Source organism: Bactrocera neohumeralis, chromosome 2, assembly GCF_024586455.1.
Source record: "Bactrocera neohumeralis isolate Rockhampton chromosome 2, APGP_CSIRO_Bneo_wtdbg2-racon-allhic-juicebox.fasta_v2, whole genome shotgun sequence".
Lineage (NCBI taxonomy): Eukaryota > Metazoa > Arthropoda > Insecta > Diptera > Tephritidae > Bactrocera > Bactrocera neohumeralis.
Genome location: NC_065919.1, coordinates 18,689,954 through 18,712,486, shown reverse-complemented (window position 1 = coordinate 18,712,486; position 22,533 = coordinate 18,689,954). Strand labels below are relative to the sequence as shown.

Below are 22,533 nucleotides of genomic sequence, written 5' to 3'. Positions count from 1 at the left end.
AGAATATTTTTGTGATGAGAAATATTTTCCCGGCTTTGATCCGAGCACGTTTCGAATGTATAAAATTTCCGGTTACAAGCCAACTTAGCATTTCATCATTTCTTTTAATTCAAATTTATTTTTTACATAACTTTATTTATCAAGTAATGCTATTAATATGAGCACGACTGTATTAAACTCTAAAGCAGCCACACTAAGCTTCGCATATTGAGTTAAGGATAAGTCCAAGTTGCTTGTAAAATTAGAGCGCTTGGAGTGCTTTTCATGGTTACAGACAATCTTGCAAGAGATAAACACTGCAGCTTGCGATTGAACGAAGCGAAAGGAGTGAGAATTGCTTAATACATAAACTGGTTTCCAAGCCAGAAACTACACAAACCAATCGAACGACACCTCAGTCAAAAATCGTACTGCATTTGTGGCGAAATGATACACTCAAGGATTGATAGAACAGACTCCACTCACCTACATGCAAGCACCTAAAAAGTATACATAAATATGTATGTTTGTCAAAGCATGAAACCTCTCGGGCGCTCTCCACATTGACTGCGCAAACCTTTATCTTGCTTTGAGACGCGCATCTGTGCTCTTTCGACCAAACGATCACCTTCGACTTTCCATTAAATTCCTTCATTCCATGCGCTAATTGAATATGTGTCGGAACTACATTCGGATACAGACATACCGGCATACATACATACATATACATAGATATACATAAGTGTCAATAAGTGAACTCTATCGATGGGAGCTTTTGTCAAACACTAAGCGCACCAATTCGAACAGTTCATTTCCATTCGTCTTGGCGCGCACTTCGAAGTCTAAGCGACAGATATTACGGAATATCACGATCGGTCTAACCGTTTACCAAAAAAAAAACAAAAAACTATACATGAAGAATTAGAAATAATATTGTAATTTAGTTCAAAAGAAATTGTAGTAATTGATGTATGTAAATGTCAATAGCGTTGTAATTATCACTCACTTAACGTCAGCGCGGCGTTCTTATTCCGCCGTTGACATTACTCAATAGCGAGGTCAAGCGCTTAATTGAATTATTACCTCGCACAGTGACAAACAGAAGCGAAGAAACGCCACACTAAAATAAGAAATAAAGGCAAAAAAGTAAAACGCTCACTACACAACCGTAGAAGCCAGACAGCATCAGCTTATGACAGCCGGCGGTTCGTCAGCTGTTGATGCATTAAGTGCTGCCGGCAGTGGCAATCATCCGTTCGTCAACCAACGGGCAATGGCATACCAAGTGAATTTACCGGCAACCCTCCGCTGCGGCTCCTTGTTTGCGCTGCTTTTGGCGCTCCTCCTGCAGGCGTTAATCCCGCGCAGCGCTGGCGCCCTTGCCAACGCCGACACGCTGAATGCCGACGATGTTGGGAACCCACTCGCGTTCACAAGTAATACACCGCCGGAACCGTCACAGCCGCCGCGCACCTGTAACTCTATTGAGGTGCGCACTAGAAAGGATTTTGAATTGCTAAAGAATTGCACACGTGTGCACGGGCATGTTTGGTTGGCGCTTTTGCAGCTGACACCGAACGATGTCGGTGCGCTGAAATATCTTACTGAGGTGGAGGAGATTACCGATTACCTGCTGGTGCATCGCGTACATGGTCTACCATCGTTGCATCATATATTTCCACATTTGCGCATCATACGCGGTCGTCGTTTGCTCTTCGACGAGTTTGCATTGGTCATATATGAGAATCGCGATTTACGCTATTTGGGTCTTGGCTCGCTGCTGCGCATACAGGCCGGTAATATTAGGATCGAAACGAATCCATCACTTTGCTATGTGGATACGGTGAATTGGGTGCAGTTGCTGGGCAATAGTTCACAGCAGCATTTCTGGCATAAGGTTTGACTAAATAGCTCCAATTTGGGTTCAGCTAAACATTGTGTCTTTATATTGGTTTTATTTGGTTTTTATTGTAGAATAATAAGTTGTTCGATCATTGTACGCAATGCGAGCGCACCAGGAATCAAATTCTCGTCGAAGAAGACCTGCCGAATAGATTGCGTAAGCATTGCTGGGGCTACGATATACGACAAGAGCGACCGGGTACGAATAATGTTGTCAATTGTCGCGCAGAATGCGGCGTACGTGGTTGTGATGACAATGGTAGTTGTTGTGATCGTAACTGCTTGACCGATTGCGATGGCAAGCGTTGCAGTTTGTGCGCGAATCTGAATCTGGAGCGCCAATGTGTCGACGAGTGTCCACAGAACTATTATCAGGTAGGCGGAAAATTTCTAATCTTTAAATTTTTGTTTTTTATGACTCTTATTCTGTGACTGTAAACTGGTTTGACTTCTAAGTTCATAACTCTTATGAATCTGCTCAACCTAAATCGCAGTTAGACCGCGTAATTAAAGTGTGAAGTCGTGTCACTGACAGAGCTACTGTGACCGTTAGCAGGTTCTAACAGTGCTCCATTTGTTTAGCGGTTATTTTATCAACCAGAACCAAATTTAGTCATATTAACGCCCTGTTAAGAATTACTAGTTCAAAACTTGAGTATGATATTCGCTTCGACCATCTTTAGAAGCTTCTTTCCAAACAGTACAGTCACCTCATGTCCTATATAGGACTAAAGAGCATTCAACAGTCGACAGTTCGGACATGCACGATCTGTGTAATAGCTGTGCCAGCATGAACCAAACATTCCCCATTTGAAAGCCCAAATTACCCCTTCCAACTCTGTAGAATAAGAGTTAGACTTTTTAGAACGTCCGAAATCATGTTGCCTTTAACGTTATTGTTGTTGTATTCCTGATGTAATTTCGAGGCCAGGTGCCGAGTTGACAGTCCTTGGCCTCATAAAAATCCGGGGACCGTCCGAAGTCGTGGTGCCACTGCTGTTGTTTTTGTTGTAACGGCAGAAAGCATTCCTGATGTAATTTCGAGACCTGGTGCCGAGTTGACAGCCTTTGGCCGAATAAAAATCCGGGTCAGTTGCGGTTACTTAAACCCGACTGTCGCGGTAACTGCCATGCCATTGAGCCTTTAGTACGCTTAAGTATTATTTATTAAAATATAGTTGTTGCTAGGTATCTCTTTGCCGGTCCATTCCGCGGATAGGCTTATCCTTGGTATTTTTATTGTCAAAAATATACATATACATAAATCTATAGTAGTTATATATCAAAATCTTTTCAGCATCAAGATCGCGATTGCATCAGCGCATCCAAATGCCGACAATTGGGTTCAATACCGTTAGCGCGAATTTGTATGGAGAAATGTCCTAAAAATTATTTGAGCACAGTCGATGCAGACGGAAACAAAATGTGTAAATTGCAATGTACTGGAACATATACCATACACACAACAGCTGATGCGGAGAGCTTACAAGGCTGTAGTAAGATAAATGGCTCACTCATCATCGAACTGACCGATATAAAGAGTAAGTTGGAATGAAAAAGTGGAGTTTGGCAATAATAAACGGAAAACTTTAATTCATTGCATTTCTTGCAGCCAAAATCACCGACTTGGACAACGCGTTTGCAAGCATCACTGAGATCACTGGCTATTTGAAGGTGGTCAATTCACCACAGTTGCTCACGCTACACTTCCTACGCAATTTAGTCACCATACGCGGCGATGAGCTCGTAAATGATTTGTAAGCAAATTATAATCAATATTTTTTATACCCTGAACAGGGTATATTAGAACTAAAAGGAAACTTCGGAAGACTTATATCTAAATGATCAACGTGACGAGTCCGTCTATCCGTATGTCTGTATACAAGCGAACTAGTCTCTCCTGTTTTATTTCGTCCTCGTTCACAACCAGACCTGTACGCTTCGCTTTCTTAGCCGTCTGGAGAAAGCAGAGCTAACGGCGAGGTTGTTGTGGCCAATTATATCAATAACACTCTTATAGAAGATTGTATGTACCTTCTCTAAAGCCTCTGCAGCTCGTAATATTTTCTCCAGCAATAGATTGAAGAAGTCACGCTATAGGGAGCCTCCTGCTCTGAAACATTGCTTGGTATCGAAAGCCTCGGAGAGGTCCTTCCCGATTTTTACGGAGCTTTTGGTGTTGTCAGTTTACACAGCCGTATCTGTTTTTTGGGGACAGGCAGCTCCTTTTCGTGCAGTCAAAGACAGCTTTAAAATCGACGAAGAGGTGGGTCATCTTTTTACGGGTATTTTCTGAGATTTGATGCGTGGTTAAAATCTCGTTAACAGATAAGATCCAGTCAGTATACTGACAGCGGGCTAAAATCTTTCACACGCTATGCCCGACAACACCTTTAATGCGATATTAAGGAGGCTTATCCCACGGCAATTAGCCGACATTGTGGGGTCCCCCTTTTTGTGGGTGTGGCAGATCACACTTAGGTTTCAATCGTCGGGCATGCTTTCATCCGTCCATATCTTGCAAAGAAGCTAAGCCGGAATACTTCGGTCGATAATGCATCGGCCACTGCCGAGTTGCTTGTTCTTCAGGTGGCAGGCGGCAGGCGGGTAAAATCGGTCCGCTATCGAATCACTATAGCGTATAGCTGCTATAAAAACTTGCCGATCAAAATCAAAATCAAGGGCATTCTAGTTTCTTTGCAACCGATGCTAACGTATTTTTCTAGTTTTTGTTTTTGTATTTTTATTTTATTTCAATTTTAACACTTTCCTTCTACTTTCTGAAGATACGCGCTTGTTGCAGTCGATAATTATCACTTGTCGGAAATTTGGGCACCAAATCAGAATGTTGCCATACTTAAAGGCAGCATTTACTTCCATCTAAATCCACGCTTGTGCTTGTCTAAAATACGTGAACTGCAAAAGTCCTTAAAAAGCGCCGCACCCATTACTACGGTGAATGCATCGCCACACTCAAATGGCGAGCGTGTGATTTGTAAGTATATATTTTTAATTTTTCCTTATTATTTCAACTATTTAATGTTTTTTTTTTCATTTGCAGGCAACAGTCCCATAACTAATTTAACAGTTACACTTGAAGATTACAATTCTACAGCTGCGCGCCTGAAAGTAGATACATTCACACTGAATAATATACAAATTATACTTGGCTATGTGTATTACTATAAGGAAACGCCAGTGCAAAATGTGACACTCTACGACGGAAGGCATGGTTGCGGTCATGATAGGTTCGTATATGCTTTTGAAGAATATGCATTCACATCTTTAGAAATTTTATGTATGAAAATTATTTAAAAACATATTTATTAAGTTTCTCTCGTTGCTTTCAAACTACTTATAATTTTTTTTATATATAAACAATTTCCAACATAACCTCACTTTTCCGCAGCTGGCACATGAAAGTGAACCCCACAAAAAACATCCGTTACATCATTACCAATTTGAAACCGTACACACAATACGCTTACTTCGTCAAAACGCTCACGATGACCGATTATCACATACGCATGGATGCATATTCGAAAATACAATACTTCCGTACACTACCGAGTAAACCGGGGCCGGTGAAGAGAATCTATTACACAGCGATTACTATGGAGAAAATAGTATGTAGATTAAAGAAGGGCATAACACTCGTAACTTGTAATGAATTTTTTAATTTAATATTTTATAAAGGTTTTACACTGGTGGCCACCACGCAATCCAAATGGCATTATCGAAAAGTACATAATTAATTTAACTAATTATGAAAAGTCAAAGATCGCGAAAGATAGTAAAGCACTTTTTCTTATAAATAAATCACATTTTTTTAATATTTTACTTCCATTTACAGATGTAACACTAGATAAGTATCCGGAGTTGCGTAAATATTCTCAGTCCTGTGATTGTGTCTTTGAAAATCCTGAGGATAGCGGACCTCTACCATCGGATGAAAACTATTATCGTAAGGAACAAATCATTTATGAAGAAACTTTGCCTAATTTGATTTTTGTGTCGTAAGTAGCAGGAAAAAGTCTATGATTTCGGTTGATTTCATTATTTTTTCTTTCCTTTCATTTCTACCTTTTAGTCGTAGGATAGACAATGTTCGTGTACGCCGTAATGCTGACACTAACCGCTTGAATGGAAATACAAATTGTTTTGGCAGGGAATCGTTAGTCACACCAAATACGATCAATTCTTTTCTGGATAACGCATCTAAACATATACGCATAACACGGAAAATAGCAGATAGTGAGGCCAAATCCAAGGATAATAATAATAATAAATTGGAAGAACAAATGAAAAAAGATGACCACGATCTTGAAGAAGAACAGCGAAAACGTGGTGAAGCCAGCCTTCTTTGGATAATTCAGCAACAGGAAGAACAAGCACGCAAGTTGCAGGATACGGGCCCAGGTGATTTTCCAATTATCAAGCGTCGACCAGTGTGTCCGATACCAGATGTATCGACGCAATATCAATTGCAAAACAATTGCCGGCCACTGGAAATATATAAAGGTATCGTAACACCGGGTAACATGCACTCATACACATTAACTGATCTTGATCCCGAGCAAACGTATCGCATAACAATACGCGCTTGTGTCGCCAATTTAACGAATGGTTGTGGCGAAGAAACAAGTATTTTTGCAGAGACGGTTAGCAAGAGCATGGAAAAGTTCATGGAGGGTTTAATTACTATTTGATTAATATTAGCTTCAAACAATTGTAGTTGTATTATTGTGGTGATTAATAAATTGAAATTTTATATTAATTGTTTATACTTTGTCTTTAATGGTTTGAATTAATTTCTCAAATAATAAATAATTTCCGCCAGTGCGTCGATAATGCCGTGTGTCAAAGCTGTATATGATGCCACCTTGTCTTTTTCGCAGTTTTCAAAATAAATAATATTCCGAAAAAGAGAAAGACAGAGCAAGCAAACGAAATAATATATAAAGTATTAAAACAAAGACTAAAATTTGGAAAATTGTTTCTTAACAGAGTGTTCTAAATGAAAAACGGGCATTATAAGAAAACAAGAAAATGTTTACGAAATACATATATAAAGTAGATAAAGCAGTGTCTGCTGTTATTTGTTGTGTGGCAAGATTCGTATGTGACCGCGTTGGCAACCCTACAATTGGCAATTTTTCAGTAGCAGAAAAAGTGTCAAAGTGAGTGCAAGTATATAAATTTTATTTGCTACATAATTGATTTTTCTTTACAAATACTGCGTTCAATTATAAAGTTAAACTTTTTTGTGTTGCTAAATTGTTATTGAGTATTAAGTTAGCGAAATTATGCCATCTTACAATAAATTAAAACACAAACGTGTGTATTATGTGCAATATATACTTAGTTAGTACGTCATCAGTGACGCTGGCAAACGTCAATGAAGTTGAAGCCCATTTGCGCAGGACCGCCTTGTCCAATTAAGCATATGTGTATCTGTTTTTTTCACAAAATTCACAAGATATGTACTTATGTGTAACAAAGTGTTATAAGAATTTGTTAGTTTGAATGCCTGGTTGTTTATTGTTTAAGAATGAAAATGTAATCATAATGTAAATAAGTTCAAAAATAGCACAGCCAAATAAGTGTGGAGAATATCGAAATTCGCAACCAAAGCGCACAACGTTTAATTTACTGCTTAGAAATTTATTAATATTAATTAAATAAATTACCAGTATGCAAAGCAAAATTAATAATAGCGAGAGAAAAAGAAAATAACAAGATCAATCGTAAAATTCGTTATGCAAAATTGAACTGTATGCTTGTTAAATGCTGTTGGTATACAATATAATTGGAACATTTTTTTTAACAAAACAAATATTGTATTATGAAACTGTTTACACAAAGTACATAGTGCTGTGGATATCCCACGTATACCCATTTTTTATTGCAAGTGTCTTGCCTAGGGTATACATATGTATGTTTGTATTAATTTGCTTAGCACTTATTGTTAAAAGACGATTTTTTAGAACAATGGAATTATAAAATTAGCAGAGTCCATTTTAAAGTAAACTAACTTAAAGTCGTAGGTCGTTTTATCCATACAGCTCCTAATGACTGAACTACTAAAAATTATGTTAGGAAACCTTATTTCTTCTTTTCGGTATTTTATTTTCAATAAGAAAATTAAGACCCACAATACAAAGAAATAAAAATTAAACCGACCTGTGGATGGAACCTTAATGTAAATTATTATTTTAATTAACTTCGCCAACAACATATTTCAGACAATCAAATTTACATCAACATATGTAGATACACAATTTCTTATGTGATAAAAAATTATTTTCAAAACAATGACTTATAAAAGCTCTTAAAGTATATTTGCGATAAAATTAACATATACTTAAAAAGAAAAAGCTACACATCAATTTTATTTATATGTTTTTTTATCATAAAGCACGTTTATTATATTCAATGCGGAAAACATAATATTTACGCAATTTTTGCTTATCAAGTGTAAGTGTTGCCCAAAATGCCAAACAGCATATCATCAAAAATTTCGTTTTTGAGTTTGTTATTGATAATGGTTTACTATATCGTATTAAATAAATATGTTTATGTACAAAATTTCTGTTATCAGATTAAGATATAAGAAAAATTCAACTTTTGTTTCAATATAATTAGTTTATATTTGATATCGTTTTTTTCTTTCTCCTCTAATCTTATGAAAACTGATGTTATGATATTTTACATTTTTGAAGTTGATGTGTATGTACTCGTATTCATAAGCTTTCGCTTTTGCAAACATGCATACTTATACATATACATATTTAATATATAAAAAAATGATGTTATGATGAAACCAGCACCACGTGCTAAAAATAATTGACAATTCAATACAACCTTAATAGTTTCTAATTATTGTCATATAAAATCATCTTTTCGTTGTAAAATAGAGTTTGTAATTAAGGGGTGTGAAAGTAAAAAAATCGATTCGATCGTTTATTCGAAAATTTTAAATCGATATTTCAAATAATTTGTGGGTTACAACCATTTAAATGGTAGCGCTGAGTTCAATCAGTTGCATACGTTTATTTTTGAAGTCGTTTTTCTCGAAACAGCATTTTTTAATTTGCTGCAGTAATAACTCGAAGACAAATTGTGTATAATTTTACGTATAATGACCTATCGATTTTTTCATCTGATCAAAAATCAAATTTTAGCACGCCAAAAAACAACAAAATTTTAAGAAAAATTCAACTTTTTTTGAAAAACGCCGGCATTTGTCAATTTTTGAAATTTTTTGGTCGTAGACATTGTACGGATAATATCTTTTAGTTTAACGAAAATTTCTAGTATTTAAATTTCATCCACGGAGAATCACTGCAGCAGTAAAAGACTGTTTTTTTAGCGCCATCTCGTATAACTCAAAAGTTATACATTTTTTAAAAAATTTCACTATGTTTTCTTGAAACATCTTTAAATATATGCTGAAGCTTTCAAAAAAATCGATACAGTAGATTTTTTTAATTCCAAAAATCGATGTTTTTTCAGGCTGTCACACAAAGTTTTTCCCCTTAAAATAATTATTATGGGATATAGTCGAAACTAACTTAGTACTATAATCTAATATTTAAATTACTAATGACTTTAAGACAAAAAGTTGAATTAGTTATCGAAATATGTATATTAACTGCCGCCGAAACAGTTTAAAAAATTTACATTTTTAGTACAAAACAAAATATAGAAGCGATAACTTAACGACCAAGTATAAATAGCAAGCAAATTATAAAATTTATCACCGATAGGACTAAGCAAAATGCCACGTCATTTTAGAAGGGCCCTTAATGCGTTTTGTATAAATAAATTTAGAAAAAATAACAGATTTTATCTTGACGTGTTTGTAGTTGTGCTGCAATTAAACGCTTTAGAAACCTGTTTTTAGCAAATTTACTTTTCTATGTATTGAAATTGTTGTTGTTTTGTGTTTAGTCAGCCGGTGCTTAACTTGTTTTGCACATATTCGTGAGACTAAATGAGTTTATTTCCCAACTTAGAATGTTTTTTATGAATATGTACATATGTGCAGGCAATGTCCCTGACTTTAATTTATATGTACATTATTTGTGTTCATTTAATTGCGTGCTATTACAATTTCGATATCACATTGAATTGCGATAAGAGAAAATCATTGCACTAATGCACGGATTTCTATACAATAAATAATATAAGGCATGTGTCACGGTCAACGATTGCAGTCAAATAGTCTGCCGAATTGCGTGGCAGCGACCTTTTAGGAACAAATACACAACCGTCGGTTCTAAGTAACCGGAACGAACCCGGATTATTAACCGAAACTGTCAACTCGACACCATGCCTCGAAATTGCTTCAGGAATGTTTTCTACCACTACAACAAAAACAACAAATACACAAAGCGTGTCACCCGAGCACGAGTAGTACGCTCTCTTCGTCTTTTCTCGTTGTCCCTTTGCCTACGTAAACCTGTTTAAGCGACAAAAGTATCCTCCTGTGAAAACAGTCTTAGCAGACACATACAGCATACAAGATTGCGTGCCAACCAACTGAAATATACACATATTCAGCTCTACAAAATAAATAAATGAGTAGATATTATAAAAATATCATTGTTTAACTTGTAGCGACGTGACCGCCTCCTTCTTATGGTGCCATAACATTGTCAGCACATGGCCAAAACGCCTGGTAACTCATGCATAAATTATCACAATAAAGAAGTTATCTTCTGATGCTATCACGGCAGACGTTATCATGTCAAGTCTATGCTTATCTTCAGTTTTAACTTATACATATGTATATTAAATACGCAAAACACAATATGTTTTCTTTTAACGATACCAAATACTAATATGCGCTTGTAACCTTTTTTCATTTCGTTACAGTTGCTCGCCGCAATTAGACTTATAACGCGAAGCAGTGCTTCATCATAGTACAGAAAATCTTAGCAAATTTGTTTGTGAACTGTGATATAACACGTGGAAAGAGTATTACGCCTCTACAATACACACACCCACATTTATCTAACCCCGAAACTGATAAAAACAAACACGCCAAAATATGTCGCAGAATCAGTCATATTTTTGGCAAACCACCAAACATAATGTCTTTCTTAAACGTTCGGCCAGATTACAAATGCTAATAGCGCTTATGGCCGTGCTAACGTTCTCCACCATATGTCAGGCAGAGGTGGCACGTAAAGAGATTGACGACAATGTTGCCACATTAAGTGCACCAAGCGTGAGTAACGAATTGTCGCATTATTAATAAATTCCCTACACATAAATTAATTTTTATTTTTTTTTTTCTATAAAAAGGCTTTCCCCGATGACAGACAGTACGTAAAAGATGCCATGAATGGAAATGCAGCAAATGATTTGAATGAAGCGGACGCCACCAAAGAGCCAAAAACGAACTCCGGCTTTATCGATGCGTTCTCAGCATCGATATCAGTGATATTATTTACTGAATTAGGTGATAAGACTTTCTTCATAGCTGCCATCATGGCGATGCGTCATCCGCGCTTAATCGTCTTTGCTGGCGCCATATCAGCGCTGGCGCTGATGACCGTACTCTCGGTGGTGTTTGGCATGGCAGCTACCATTATTCCTAAGGTTTATACATATTATATCTCAACGGCGTTGTTTGCCATATTCGGTTTGAAAATGATCTACGAAGGTTACTTCATGAAGGACAGCGATGCGCAGGAGGAGTTGGAAGAGGTGCAATCGACTTTGCGTAAACGTGAGGACGAGGTAAGTCCGTTAATTCAAACAACAAATGCATTTAGCAATATAGCTGTACAAATATATATATTTTTTTTGCATATCCTCAATATTTGTTAAACGTGTAGTTACAACACCTTTGAATTTGATATTTATTTTAGCTGGCTTCTGAGCTTTATCATTTCTCTTTTATAAATCCCTTTAGTTACTTATGCACTGCTTCAACTGTCTACTTTTTATTACACTTTTCTTTCTTTTTTTAATATTTACTTTCAAAACAAATTCTATGTATTTTTCTTATGATTTATGTAGTAACAGTTGAAAATGCAAACCAAAAGAAAAATTACAAAATAAAAAGTAAAAATTACACTATTAAAGCGCAAAATCTATGCGAGTTTACGAAACTGCGATCACTTCATCTTACAGCGCATAAATATCCCACACTCATGCACGCCATTCATTTTAAAACCGGAACAATACACACACACATGCATATACATATAACTTGTATATACTATATACATATTTCTGGCATATCATAGGAATGTTGCAAAATTGGGTACAATTAATTGTATCATTTATCCCATAGAATTTAAGTTAATATTATCGTGGTGCACTCTAATCATGGGCCTCAAAACTATTTAAACAATTAAAATTATTATCACTCACTTTGTGGACGCGCGCTGATTAGCTTTCATACTGCAAACATACATATACACTATATAAACATAATCTGGTAGGTTTTGTAAATAATTCGCTCAAATTTACAATTTATTTATAATTATATAAAATTTACAGCGCATTACAAACTGTATTCGCTTTAGTTAATGAACTAAGATGTTATTTTTTCATTTTTTTTTGGCTAAACGATGCCTGCCTTACAATGCAGTATTACTTTTTTATTAATTTTTTAGACCAAAAATTAGATTTTTTAATGTATTGATTACCAAAGCAAAGACAGGCTCTTAAAGTGGCAAAAAGCGCCTCTCTAGCTCAAAAAATACTGAAATACTCAAAGAAAATTATTAAAATAAAATGTTTTAAAGTCAATCCTCATTCAAAACAAGCAAAACAAATTGAATACCCTTTACAATTACAATACGTACAAAAAGTTAATTTTGATTGATTCTCTTGTATGACAGCTATGTGCTATAGTTGTCCGATCTGAACAATTTATTCGGAGATTATAGCGATGTCTTGCCTCATAATATATGCCAAATTTTGTGAACTTATCTTGTCAAATAAAAAAGTTTTCCATACTAGGACTAAATTTTGATCGAACAGTTTATATAGGAGCTATATGCTATAATTGTCCGATCTGAGCAATTTCTTAGAAGATAGTGCCGTTGCCTCAAAGAAAAATATAAAGAAAATTTCGTGAAGATATCTCGTCAAATAAAAAAGTTTCCCATACAAGGTCTTGATTCCGATCGTTCGGTTTGTATGCAGCAATATGCTTTAATGGTTTGATCTGAACAATTTGTTCGGATATTGTGGTTCTGTCTTAGACAATAATCCATGCCAAATTTCGTGAAGATATCTCGTCAAATAAAAAAGTTTCCCATACAAGGTCTTGATTCCGTTCGTTCGGTTTGAATGGCGGCTATATGCTATAGTGCTGTTATTTCGGCGGTTTCGATATATGAGCAGGCTCTTGAGGAGATAAGCACGTGAACAAAATTTCAGCTCAAAATTTCAAAAACTAAGCGACTAATTCGCGTATGTACAGACGTTTGCTACCAGGGTTCTTTTTTAAGAAATATATGTTATCTGATGCAATAAATACATATATATGTGCCTGCTCTTGAGATGGATCGCCAGTAAAAAATTTGAAAAATCTAACAGGTTTAGAAAGTATTTTTTGGAATTGAAAAAGTCCCAAAAGAACGAGATATACAGACCAAGACTTAGAAATAATGTCAGAATAATTGTGAATTTAAATACGTGCGCAGTTAGCTGCACATACATATACATACATATGTATATATACTTCCATACATATGTACATATATATTGTTGTTACGCCTTTGCTAATTGTTCAACCAAGCTTTGCCTTCCTTTTTGTGCAGCGCGTTTTGATTTTACAGACCAAATGAAAAATCCTTTAAGTTTTAAACCGTCTCCAAAACACAGTTCAGTTTCTATAAGAAGCTCCTTAGGCGAAAGATGCACTCGGAGAGACATTTTTATTTTTTTCATGGTTTTAGAGGTTATAACAGCCGGTGTTTGTGCCCTTTTAGTAAAGCGCCGTAAATTATCAAAACAAACATTCGAAAGCAGAAAATATAATTTAAGCACACATTCACTCGTTGTTTATATTCGTGTTGTAAATAAAACAATCTGCGTATAGTTCTTCAAACGATTTCTTGGCACTCACTGCGCACCTAAAAGAAAAACACACGTTTATGGTAGATGTTTCTATAAATATCTTGTGATATTACGCTTTATGGCAGACATTTCCTCCTAAAATATTCTTATGGATTCCACTATAATATACATATGTATGTATATTGTTTATTTTTACCTTTCCGATATACTGAACTTTATTAAATGGTATTGAAAATTATGTATTCTTTGTTTAATAAATACTTGGAAAGTCATTTCCAAATTCGCTCACACAAAAAAAGTGAAATTTCAAAGTTTTTTATTCCAAATATTACTTTTTTATATACAGTTTTTGTGTAAAAAGAATATTTTTTTTTTATATTTCATTATATAAAATGTTTTATTTGTATAAAAAGTTTCTAAAAATTAATTTTTTTATAAAAATTTTTTTAAATACTAAAATTTTTATTTTATTTTATTTTAAACTATTTATTATTTACTACTACTATTATTATTTATTCAAAATATTAGGTTTTGTATCAAATTTTTGTGTAAAAAATATTTATTTTTATAATTTTTTATTTTTATATTATATTTATGTACCTATTTTATTTAATAATTTTATATACAATTTTTTATTTTTATATTTTATTATATACAAATTTTTTGCTTTTACATATTCAAAAATAATTTTTTTATATAAAATATTTGTGTAAAAAGAATATATTTGTTTTTTTTAATTTTTTTTTATTTTTTAAGTTACATATTTTGTTTCTAATTTTTTATTTAAAATTTTAAATTTTTATATTTTGATATATGTATACATACATATGTATTTGTGTACATACATATATAACATTTTATATTGTTATAACTAATAATTAATTATTTTATAAAAACTTTTTATATACTAAAATTTTATTTTTTTTTAATTCATATTTTTTTATACACAATTTTTGTTATAAAAAAAGCTTTCTTTTTTCTTATAAATTTTATTTTATTTTTAAATTTTCTAAAAACTAATATCTTTATACCAAAAATTTTTTATGTGCTAATATGTATGTACATACATATATATTTTTTTATTTTAAACTATGGATTTTTAATCAAAATATTTGGTTTTATACTCCCAAAGTACATACTAAAATATATATATTTTTTTTATTTTAAACTATATATTTTTATTCAAAGTAGCTTGTTTTATATACAAAGTTTTTCCTTTTATATACAAAAATAAATTATTTTATATAACATTTTTGTTGTAAAGGAATATTTTTTTTTATACATTTTTTATTTTTATATTTTTTTATTTTATAATTTTTATATTTTATTATACAATTTAAGTTTTTATTTTTATATTAATTTTATTTATTAATTTGTATTTACATAAGAAATTAATTATTTAATATATTTTTTATATACTAAAGTTTTTTTTTATCTGCAACTTTCTTTTGTTTTATAAAATTTTATTTTTTTGATTTTTAATTAATATTAATTTTTTCTATATAAAACTTTTTATTTTTATATCTTTTTAGATACATTTTTTTTATAAAAAAAACTTTCTTTATGTTATACATACTTATGTATGTATATGTATAATTTTATTATTTTTTTTTTAATGTTTAAAGAATTAATTTCTTTAACAAAATTTTTTTATGTACTAAAATGTAGTTTTTTTATTTTCAATTTTCTTTTGTTTTATAAAATTTAATTTTTTACCTTTTTATACAAAATAAAATTTTTTTAATTTTATCAAAAGTTATTGTTTTTTAAATAGTTTTATTCAACTTTTATAAAAAATTAATTTTTTTTAGCAATTTTTTTGGAACTAAAGTTGTATCTCTGTTTCCACAATTTTCTTTGTTTGTATACAAATTTTTATGCTATTACTTAAGCCACTTGCTTTTCTCCTGTTGATAAAAATAAGACTTCATTCCACTGTTCTATTAAAATACTTCGTTCACACATAATTCTGGCATTCATACAGCTGCTTTTTAAGACGCGGTTATGTCTCACTGCATAAGTAAATAAATAACTTTTGTGACTAATCGCACGTACGTTTAGCTTCAATTAGCGCGCGCAAAGCTGCAGAGGAGTTACACATTATAACGGCATTATTTATAATTACATATGTGTATGTATATTATACTCCTTATGTTCAATTTTACTCTAATCTTTAACTTGATTTTGCAGGCGTTAGTAAATAGCAAATATATTCACTTATATGCAAATTTTAGCAAAAAAAAAGCAAAAAAAATTCTACAACTAACGAACATTTAGGCCTAACAAAAATTTTATTAAAAAAATCTTATGTAGAAAAAACTCAAAGTTGCCATAAGTGAAGGATTATTTTAATATGTGTTCTTTTAATATTTTTCTCTCTCTTTTTACGATTCGGATGCATACTCTTGCACGATTTGCCTAATAACAATAATAAATTATAAAAACAAATATGAAATACGCATAACTTTTAAAATTTAACAAAACAAAAACGAAAAAAACGACGTAATTGAATGCCTTTGCAAAATTGTTGCAAACATAAAATTCCCCCCATTCGAATTATTATCACTTATTATGCGGCACAGTTAATGCGTAAGCGCAGCAAATACGACGATGCTGATGCCAAGCGCAAGAACAGCAACTCGGACAAGGAGGATGAGTGTTTGGAGCGTGGCGCTGGCGTCACTGCAAACAACTCCATTGACAACGACAGCAACATCACTACCACCGTCATTGTTGCGCATAGCAAAAATCCCGATATGTCGCATAGACAACGCAAACACAACAACCACAACAATAATAATAATATTAATAATCAAAAAATTGGCTGTGATGTAAGCAAGGATGCCGCTGATTCGGACAACAGCAGCTGCCATGAAAACGATATCTTCCTAAAAGGTGTGAATGGTGTTAGTGGTGTTGGTGTCGGTGTTGCCGCTGTTGACAACATGAAAACAACGAACTTCCACAGCAGTCCCGCACTGTCAGCATCCGTGCTTTCGAATCAAACTGAACAAACAAATTGTGATGAATTTACTAATAGTCCAAATAAGCTTAATTTTAAGTCGAATAATGATAGCGGCGACGATGATGGCATTGATGATCATCATAATATTGAGATAATAGATGGTGGTGATGATGATAACGCAACTGTGGATAGTGGTCATGGTGGTACACCGATACATGGTAAACGCGCTAAACAAACGAAAACAGGTAGTGTTAAACAAGCAACGGTTATGGTGCATTCAGCATCTACCTCAGCTATCGTTATGTTGCATAACAACAACAATAAGCATGACATCATTACAGGCACCAGTAATAGTATAACTAGTTTAAATAGCCTGAATCTCAACGCGAAGATCGGTGTAGGCGCTGGCGAAACGAATGGCGAGCTGAAACAACTCGGTGGCAGCAAGAAGCGGGTTAGAATCCTTAACAATGTCATTACTAAAAAAAAAAACAAAAACAAAAATATCAAAAACACGTTGCCATACCATATCCATATGAATTAATTACACGCACAACAATCACAAATGCTCATTTCACACATTTACTTAATTATTCGGAAAAATCACCAACATTTTATCGTCACGAATTTCATTGTTGTGGTTATTTTATTATTTTATGTACTTTACAAACGTCATCCACCAGTTTATGTATGCCATATTGCACTGTTTTGATTTGATGGTTTGTAACCACGTCCCACATTCCCCTCGCTGCACACTGGTTATAAATATTTTCTGTAAATTATTTTTCTTACAAAGTTATTTGTTCAATTTTTTTTTCTTTATGTTATCTGCAATTATATGTGATTGTATAACTATTTTATGGCGTAAGGACAAAGGGATTAAATTATATATTCTGTGTTGGTGCCAAAAATAAAAACTAACCTCTTGAAATAGAAGTATCTTATGATTGGCAAACTACTGCAAGCGATATTAACACTCAAGTACTGATAAATACAACAAAAAAAGTTAATTATAGCAACTTTTAACATTTTTGATACGAAAATTTGGTAGAGTTCATATATTGCTAATAAACGCAGACATAAAAATGTTTCTGTGCAATTTTGTTAAGCGAAGCCACACTTTCGGTTAGTTATAAATGCTTCATACATAACTAAATGACACTGTTGGGCTTTTATAAAGGCTGTATATGAGTATATCGTCACCTAATATGCAAAATAACGCAATATTACTTTTCATAAGTTAACAGGCGAAGGAAAAACGGTATACTAGAAAGCACTCTGAAAAAAATTGAGTTTTGGTTATAAAATGGTTATATATTGGTTATGTTGTAGTGAATCGTAAGCAATAAAAAACTCAATTTCGATTTTTTTGATGATAAGTTATTTTGAATTTTAGGTGACGATGTGTATATGAGTATATATATATTATTTTAATCATTGTTTTTTTTAATTTATTTTTCGCGTCAAATTGATGCTATTACTCTCTCAAAGCGTTGCTAACGTGACGTCATGAAAACGTTTCACATGTTCAATATTGTATTTGTTATCGGAACTTTATGAGTTTACCAACAAATCATTGCATTTAGTTTACTTTTGGCATTATAATTAATTAATTACAGTAAAAATAACAAAAAATATAAAAATATAAAATTTTAGTATTAAAAGTTAATAAGAAATTTAATTAAAAAATATTAAATTAATATATGTATTTCATAAAAAGTGTTAATTTACTTTAACACGCATATAATTCGCCTTGGGGTATCATTAAATTAATTTTTTAAGCAAACATGCATGTTATGGGTCAAGAAAAAGCATTTTTACCTAACTTAAACATTTGGGCTGGAAATATGTAAATGGCATTTTGTTAAAAAAAAACGTCAAAAAATTATTGCTAAAACCATTCCACATACACAGACACCCACACACACACTGTATGATTGCTAACTCTTATAAATTTAATAATTTTGTCCATAATTTGATGTTCTTCTCAATGCCACCTAACACGTCGCCGTATCAAAAACAAAAAAAAAAAAAAAGCGATTCTAAAACACCGTTTGTTTACTTAAATATTGTGCGTTTCTCCTGTTATGTACTGCATTAGTTACTCGGTAACTTGTCGGCCGTTGCTCGTTACATGCATTTAGTGCCGCGTCTGCGCTTTAAGTTGTTTATGAAGTGATCGTTTTCGGCTTTTTAGGTGCATTTATTGTTTCTGTTTTTATTTTATTCGATATTTATATGATTTTTTTTGTTGTTTCTTTCAATGTTGTTATTGCTACTCGTTGTACTTACTTTATTTAGGAGTCGTTCAAAAATACCTGATAGAATTGCAAGTGTTTTTTCTTTGCAGGAAAACGAAAGTGCTTGCAAGAGAATTATTTAAATGCAAAAATTTAGCGTAAAGATTTCAAGAAATTTTTTTAAATGCAAAAATATAGCGTTAACTTATTAGTATTTCATTGTTCTTGTAATTTACGCTTGTTTGTTAAAAATTAAAATCAACAAAAAATATATTATCGTGTCTTAAGCTTGCTGTTGTCTCATAATATTTGCCAAAATTCAGCATTTTAAGCGAATCGCTACTACATATTCCGCAGCTACCGAAATCTTTCCAATAATAATTAAATATAACCCTTTTAAAACTTACTAATTTATTTATAATTTTTTAATAGCAGAAAAAAACTGCATATAAATCTGTTCCAAATTTATCCAAAATTAGCCTTATACTGAAACATATCTCTACAAGTTTGTTATTATTACATAACCTAACTTATTCCCAATATGCTCAACTCTCATTCGCAAATATCCAAACATAGGGTAAAAATAATTTCTGGCCTTGCAATGTTAAATAATATAGCATAAAATTTACTTGCTATATCATTACAAAAAAAAAACGTTTTTGAAAAGTTTTCAAAGTCGGTGTTGTCTACTTAGGCGAAACAAATCAGATTTTATAGCCACATCATTCTTTGACAAATTCCAAGCAGATCGTTTAGATATATGTACATATTATCACTACCTAAGTAAAGTCTAAAAGCACTTCTGCTTTTCTAAGTTGTATGAGCATTAAATGCAGTTTCAGGTGACAGTTAATCTAAACATTTTTCAAAACACAAGAAAACTGAGAAGTTTCAAAAAAATTAATTTATAACTCGTCCAACCAGAAATGTAAAATATCTGCAACAAAAATTGTACAAAAAAATGTAAAAAAAACATTAAAAAATTAAAAGAAAACATTAAAAAATTAAAAAAAATCATTAAAAAATTAAAAAAAAAACTTTTTTTTTGTTTTTCAATAAAATATTCAAAAATTTCACTATTAATTAGTTATGTTGTATATATTCAGAAACTGTAACATACCAATCATTGTAATGCAAGCGGCTATACAAATAACTTTGGCAGGAGAATTTCAGTAAGTAACCGGGTAAATGAGAATTTGTCAAAAATAGCTTGGAAAGTAGGGTTATAATGAACGCCTGAAATTTTCTCTTAACATTTAATATACAGGTTATTAACTCTGTAAATATGTAGATACTTATTTTTACTTAAATTTTTAATATCTGTACTACAATTACCCTCAAAAAACGCTGAACTTTCGTTTTCACTGCAAACCATATAACTGTATTTACGATTTGTATACTTTATAAATAGCCTTTTGTTTATATTATTTCCAGTTATCATGCTTTATATTCCATACAAACCATTAAAATCTATCCTTTTTCCAACACACAACCATTTCGTTACTCCTAACCTCAAAAAAAAAAAAAAACAACTTTCAGCTTCAACCTTTCTTCCCACACCCATGTACCGCAGTTATTTTGTCCCTTGTATCGTCCACCACAACTAAAATAAAATAATATTTATTCTACAACACGCACTGCAGCCGAGTTGATGTTTATCTCATTACCATTTTTTTTACCGTTTAATTTTTGCCTTGGCCAGCTGGAACGTTCGGCCAGCTTAGTGCAGGATCCGGAAAGTGGTGTTGTGCGCAAAAATGCAAAGAAGAGCGCCACGCACATCACAATGCGCATACTGATGCAGGCCTTCACGATGACTTTCCTAGCCGAATGGGGCGATCGTTCGCAACTCACCACCATTATTTTGGCCGCTAGCAAGGTATGTACATTTTGCTTCACTTGTTGAACTAGACTATGATAATTTATTTTTCGCTTTGCGCATTGCAGAATGTCTACGGCGTCATTACCGGCGGTATTATTGGCCACTCCATCTGCACCGGCTTGGCTGTGATCGGTGGACGCATGGTGGCCGCTAAAATTTCTGTACGCACTGTTACCATAATTGGCGGCATTGTATTTGTTGGATTTGCTGTGTACGCTTTGATTGTGAAACCAGACGATATTTAAAGTGCAACTTAAGCAAATTGAAACGAAAGGAAAATCAGACAATGGACGACGTTTAATGGAATAATGATGGCAACATAGCAAATAATTTACAGTTATTTCACATTTAGAAACTAAAAAGCAGTATACACAAAAATAATGATATATTTTTTACAAAGTGCTCAAAAGGAATTTACAAATTTTTGCTCTTTTTTATACTTAAATATATATTTTGTTCTTACACAACTTTCATATTTTCACAACTAAAGTGCCTTTAATGCTATTTTGCGATTTTGTAAGTTTTTGTATATGCAAATATGCGTTCACAAATGAAAAGAAATACAAAAGCAATAAGCAAACATGACATTTTTAGTTGTTTTCAATAAAACGTTTTCAATTTTTTGTGCATTAGCTAATATTTCGCTTCAAACTAACCACACTTTTTAGAAAAATTCTTGTAAATTAGTTTATGTTGCACTTAATATAACTAAATTTTTGCCAAATTACTTAAAGAACGCTGTTGTTTATTTTATATATGTACACATGTAAAGCCAAGCAGGGAAGCATATTAATGTGGGGCAGCAAGAAAAAAACAGAGCATAATAAATAATATGATATTGATCTTTGGAGACATTACCACGGTTTTTATTAGAGTAAATTTTTATTTTGTAACGGTACAGCCCGTACAAGCTGTTTCAAAAACACCTAACCTCAAAAATATTTTTGAAAAACCTTTAAACTGTAACAATAGTTAGAAAATAATTATCTCCTCTCATATTTATGAATACAGCTTATTTTTTGTAATTTTTTTATAAAACCTTTTTTTAAATTAAATGATTTTTTTTTTATAAAACTTTTTTTTTTAATTAAATAATTTTTTTTTACAAAACTTTTTTTTTTAAATTAAATATTTTTTTTTTATAAAACTAAATAATTTTTTTTTATAACTATATAAAAATAACTTATATTTTGTAAAAAATGTCTATTATTTCAAAAATGTGTTGAGGCATTTTTCTTGTTGGCCCACATTATACTATACATTAAGTTCACTGCGCTTAACGAAAATTAGTAAAATAGTTTAATTAAAATATTAAATAATTTGTAAAGCAGCGCTAATACCAAACGACAATGCATATACAGATTATTGTGCGTAATTGAAGACCAAGTGCGTGAAAAAAATATTAAAAACATCCAACCAAAACGCTAACTTGTTATTTATGAATGTATTATGTAAAAAAAAAAAAAAAAAACCAAAAATAAATAAATATATAGAAAGAATAAAAATGAAATAAATAA

General features: G+C 32.4%; 2 protein-coding genes across 5 annotated transcripts; both read left to right on the top strand.

Moving 5' to 3' along the window:
- Positions 1-782: 782 nt before the first annotated feature.
- LOC126751025 (insulin receptor) lies at positions 783-6,658 on the top strand. Its single transcript, XM_050460924.1, has 10 exons — positions 783-1,876; positions 1,954-2,256; positions 3,179-3,422; positions 3,494-3,638; positions 4,668-4,876; positions 4,943-5,129; positions 5,291-5,507; positions 5,578-5,674; positions 5,735-5,897; positions 5,972-6,658. The coding sequence occupies exons 1-10, from the start codon at positions 1,172-1,174 to the stop codon at positions 6,588-6,590; spliced, it is 2,889 nt and encodes a 962-aa protein (XP_050316881.1). The 5' UTR covers positions 783-1,171; the 3' UTR covers positions 6,591-6,658.
- A 339-nt stretch (positions 6,659-6,997) lies between these two features.
- On the top strand, positions 6,998-22,502 carry LOC126751033 (transmembrane protein 165). Of its 4 annotated transcripts, XM_050460944.1 has the most exons (7): positions 6,998-7,061; positions 10,762-11,116; positions 11,194-11,631; positions 16,512-17,139; positions 17,236-17,348; positions 20,837-21,013; positions 21,082-22,502. In XM_050460944.1, the coding sequence occupies exons 2-7, from the start codon at positions 10,937-10,939 to the stop codon at positions 21,259-21,261; spliced, it is 1,716 nt and encodes a 571-aa protein (XP_050316901.1). In that variant the 5' UTR covers positions 6,998-7,061; positions 10,762-10,936; the 3' UTR covers positions 21,262-22,502. The 4 variants fall into 4 exon arrangements, with proteins under 4 accessions (XP_050316901.1, XP_050316900.1, XP_050316903.1 ...); XM_050460943.1 differs by having other exon boundaries at positions 16,512-17,348; XM_050460946.1 differs by lacking the exon at positions 17,236-17,348 and having other exon boundaries at positions 21,082-21,181.
- The last annotated feature ends 31 nt before the right edge of the window (positions 22,503-22,533 follow it).

Bases quoted from the DNA above. Each gene is read 5' to 3' on its own strand.
- LOC126751025 (XM_050460924.1), top strand. From the start codon at position 1,172: ATGACAGCCGGCGGTTCGTCAGCTGTTGATGCATTAAGTGCTGCCGGC. The intron at 1,877-1,953 runs GTTTGACTAAAT...TTTTTATTGTAG, and splicing joins AGCAGCATTTCTGGCATAAG to AATAATAAGTTGTTCGATCA. The intron at 3,423-3,493 runs GTAAGTTGGAAT...CATTTCTTGCAG, and splicing joins CGAACTGACCGATATAAAGA to CCAAAATCACCGACTTGGAC.
- LOC126751033 (XM_050460943.1), top strand. From the start codon at position 10,937: ATGTCGCAGAATCAGTCATATTTTTGGCAAACCACCAAACATAATGTC. The intron at 17,349-20,836 runs GTTAGAATCCTT...TGCCTTGGCCAG, and splicing joins TCGGTGGCAGCAAGAAGCGG to CTGGAACGTTCGGCCAGCTT. The intron at 21,014-21,081 runs GTATGTACATTT...TGCGCATTGCAG, and splicing joins TTATTTTGGCCGCTAGCAAG to AATGTCTACGGCGTCATTAC.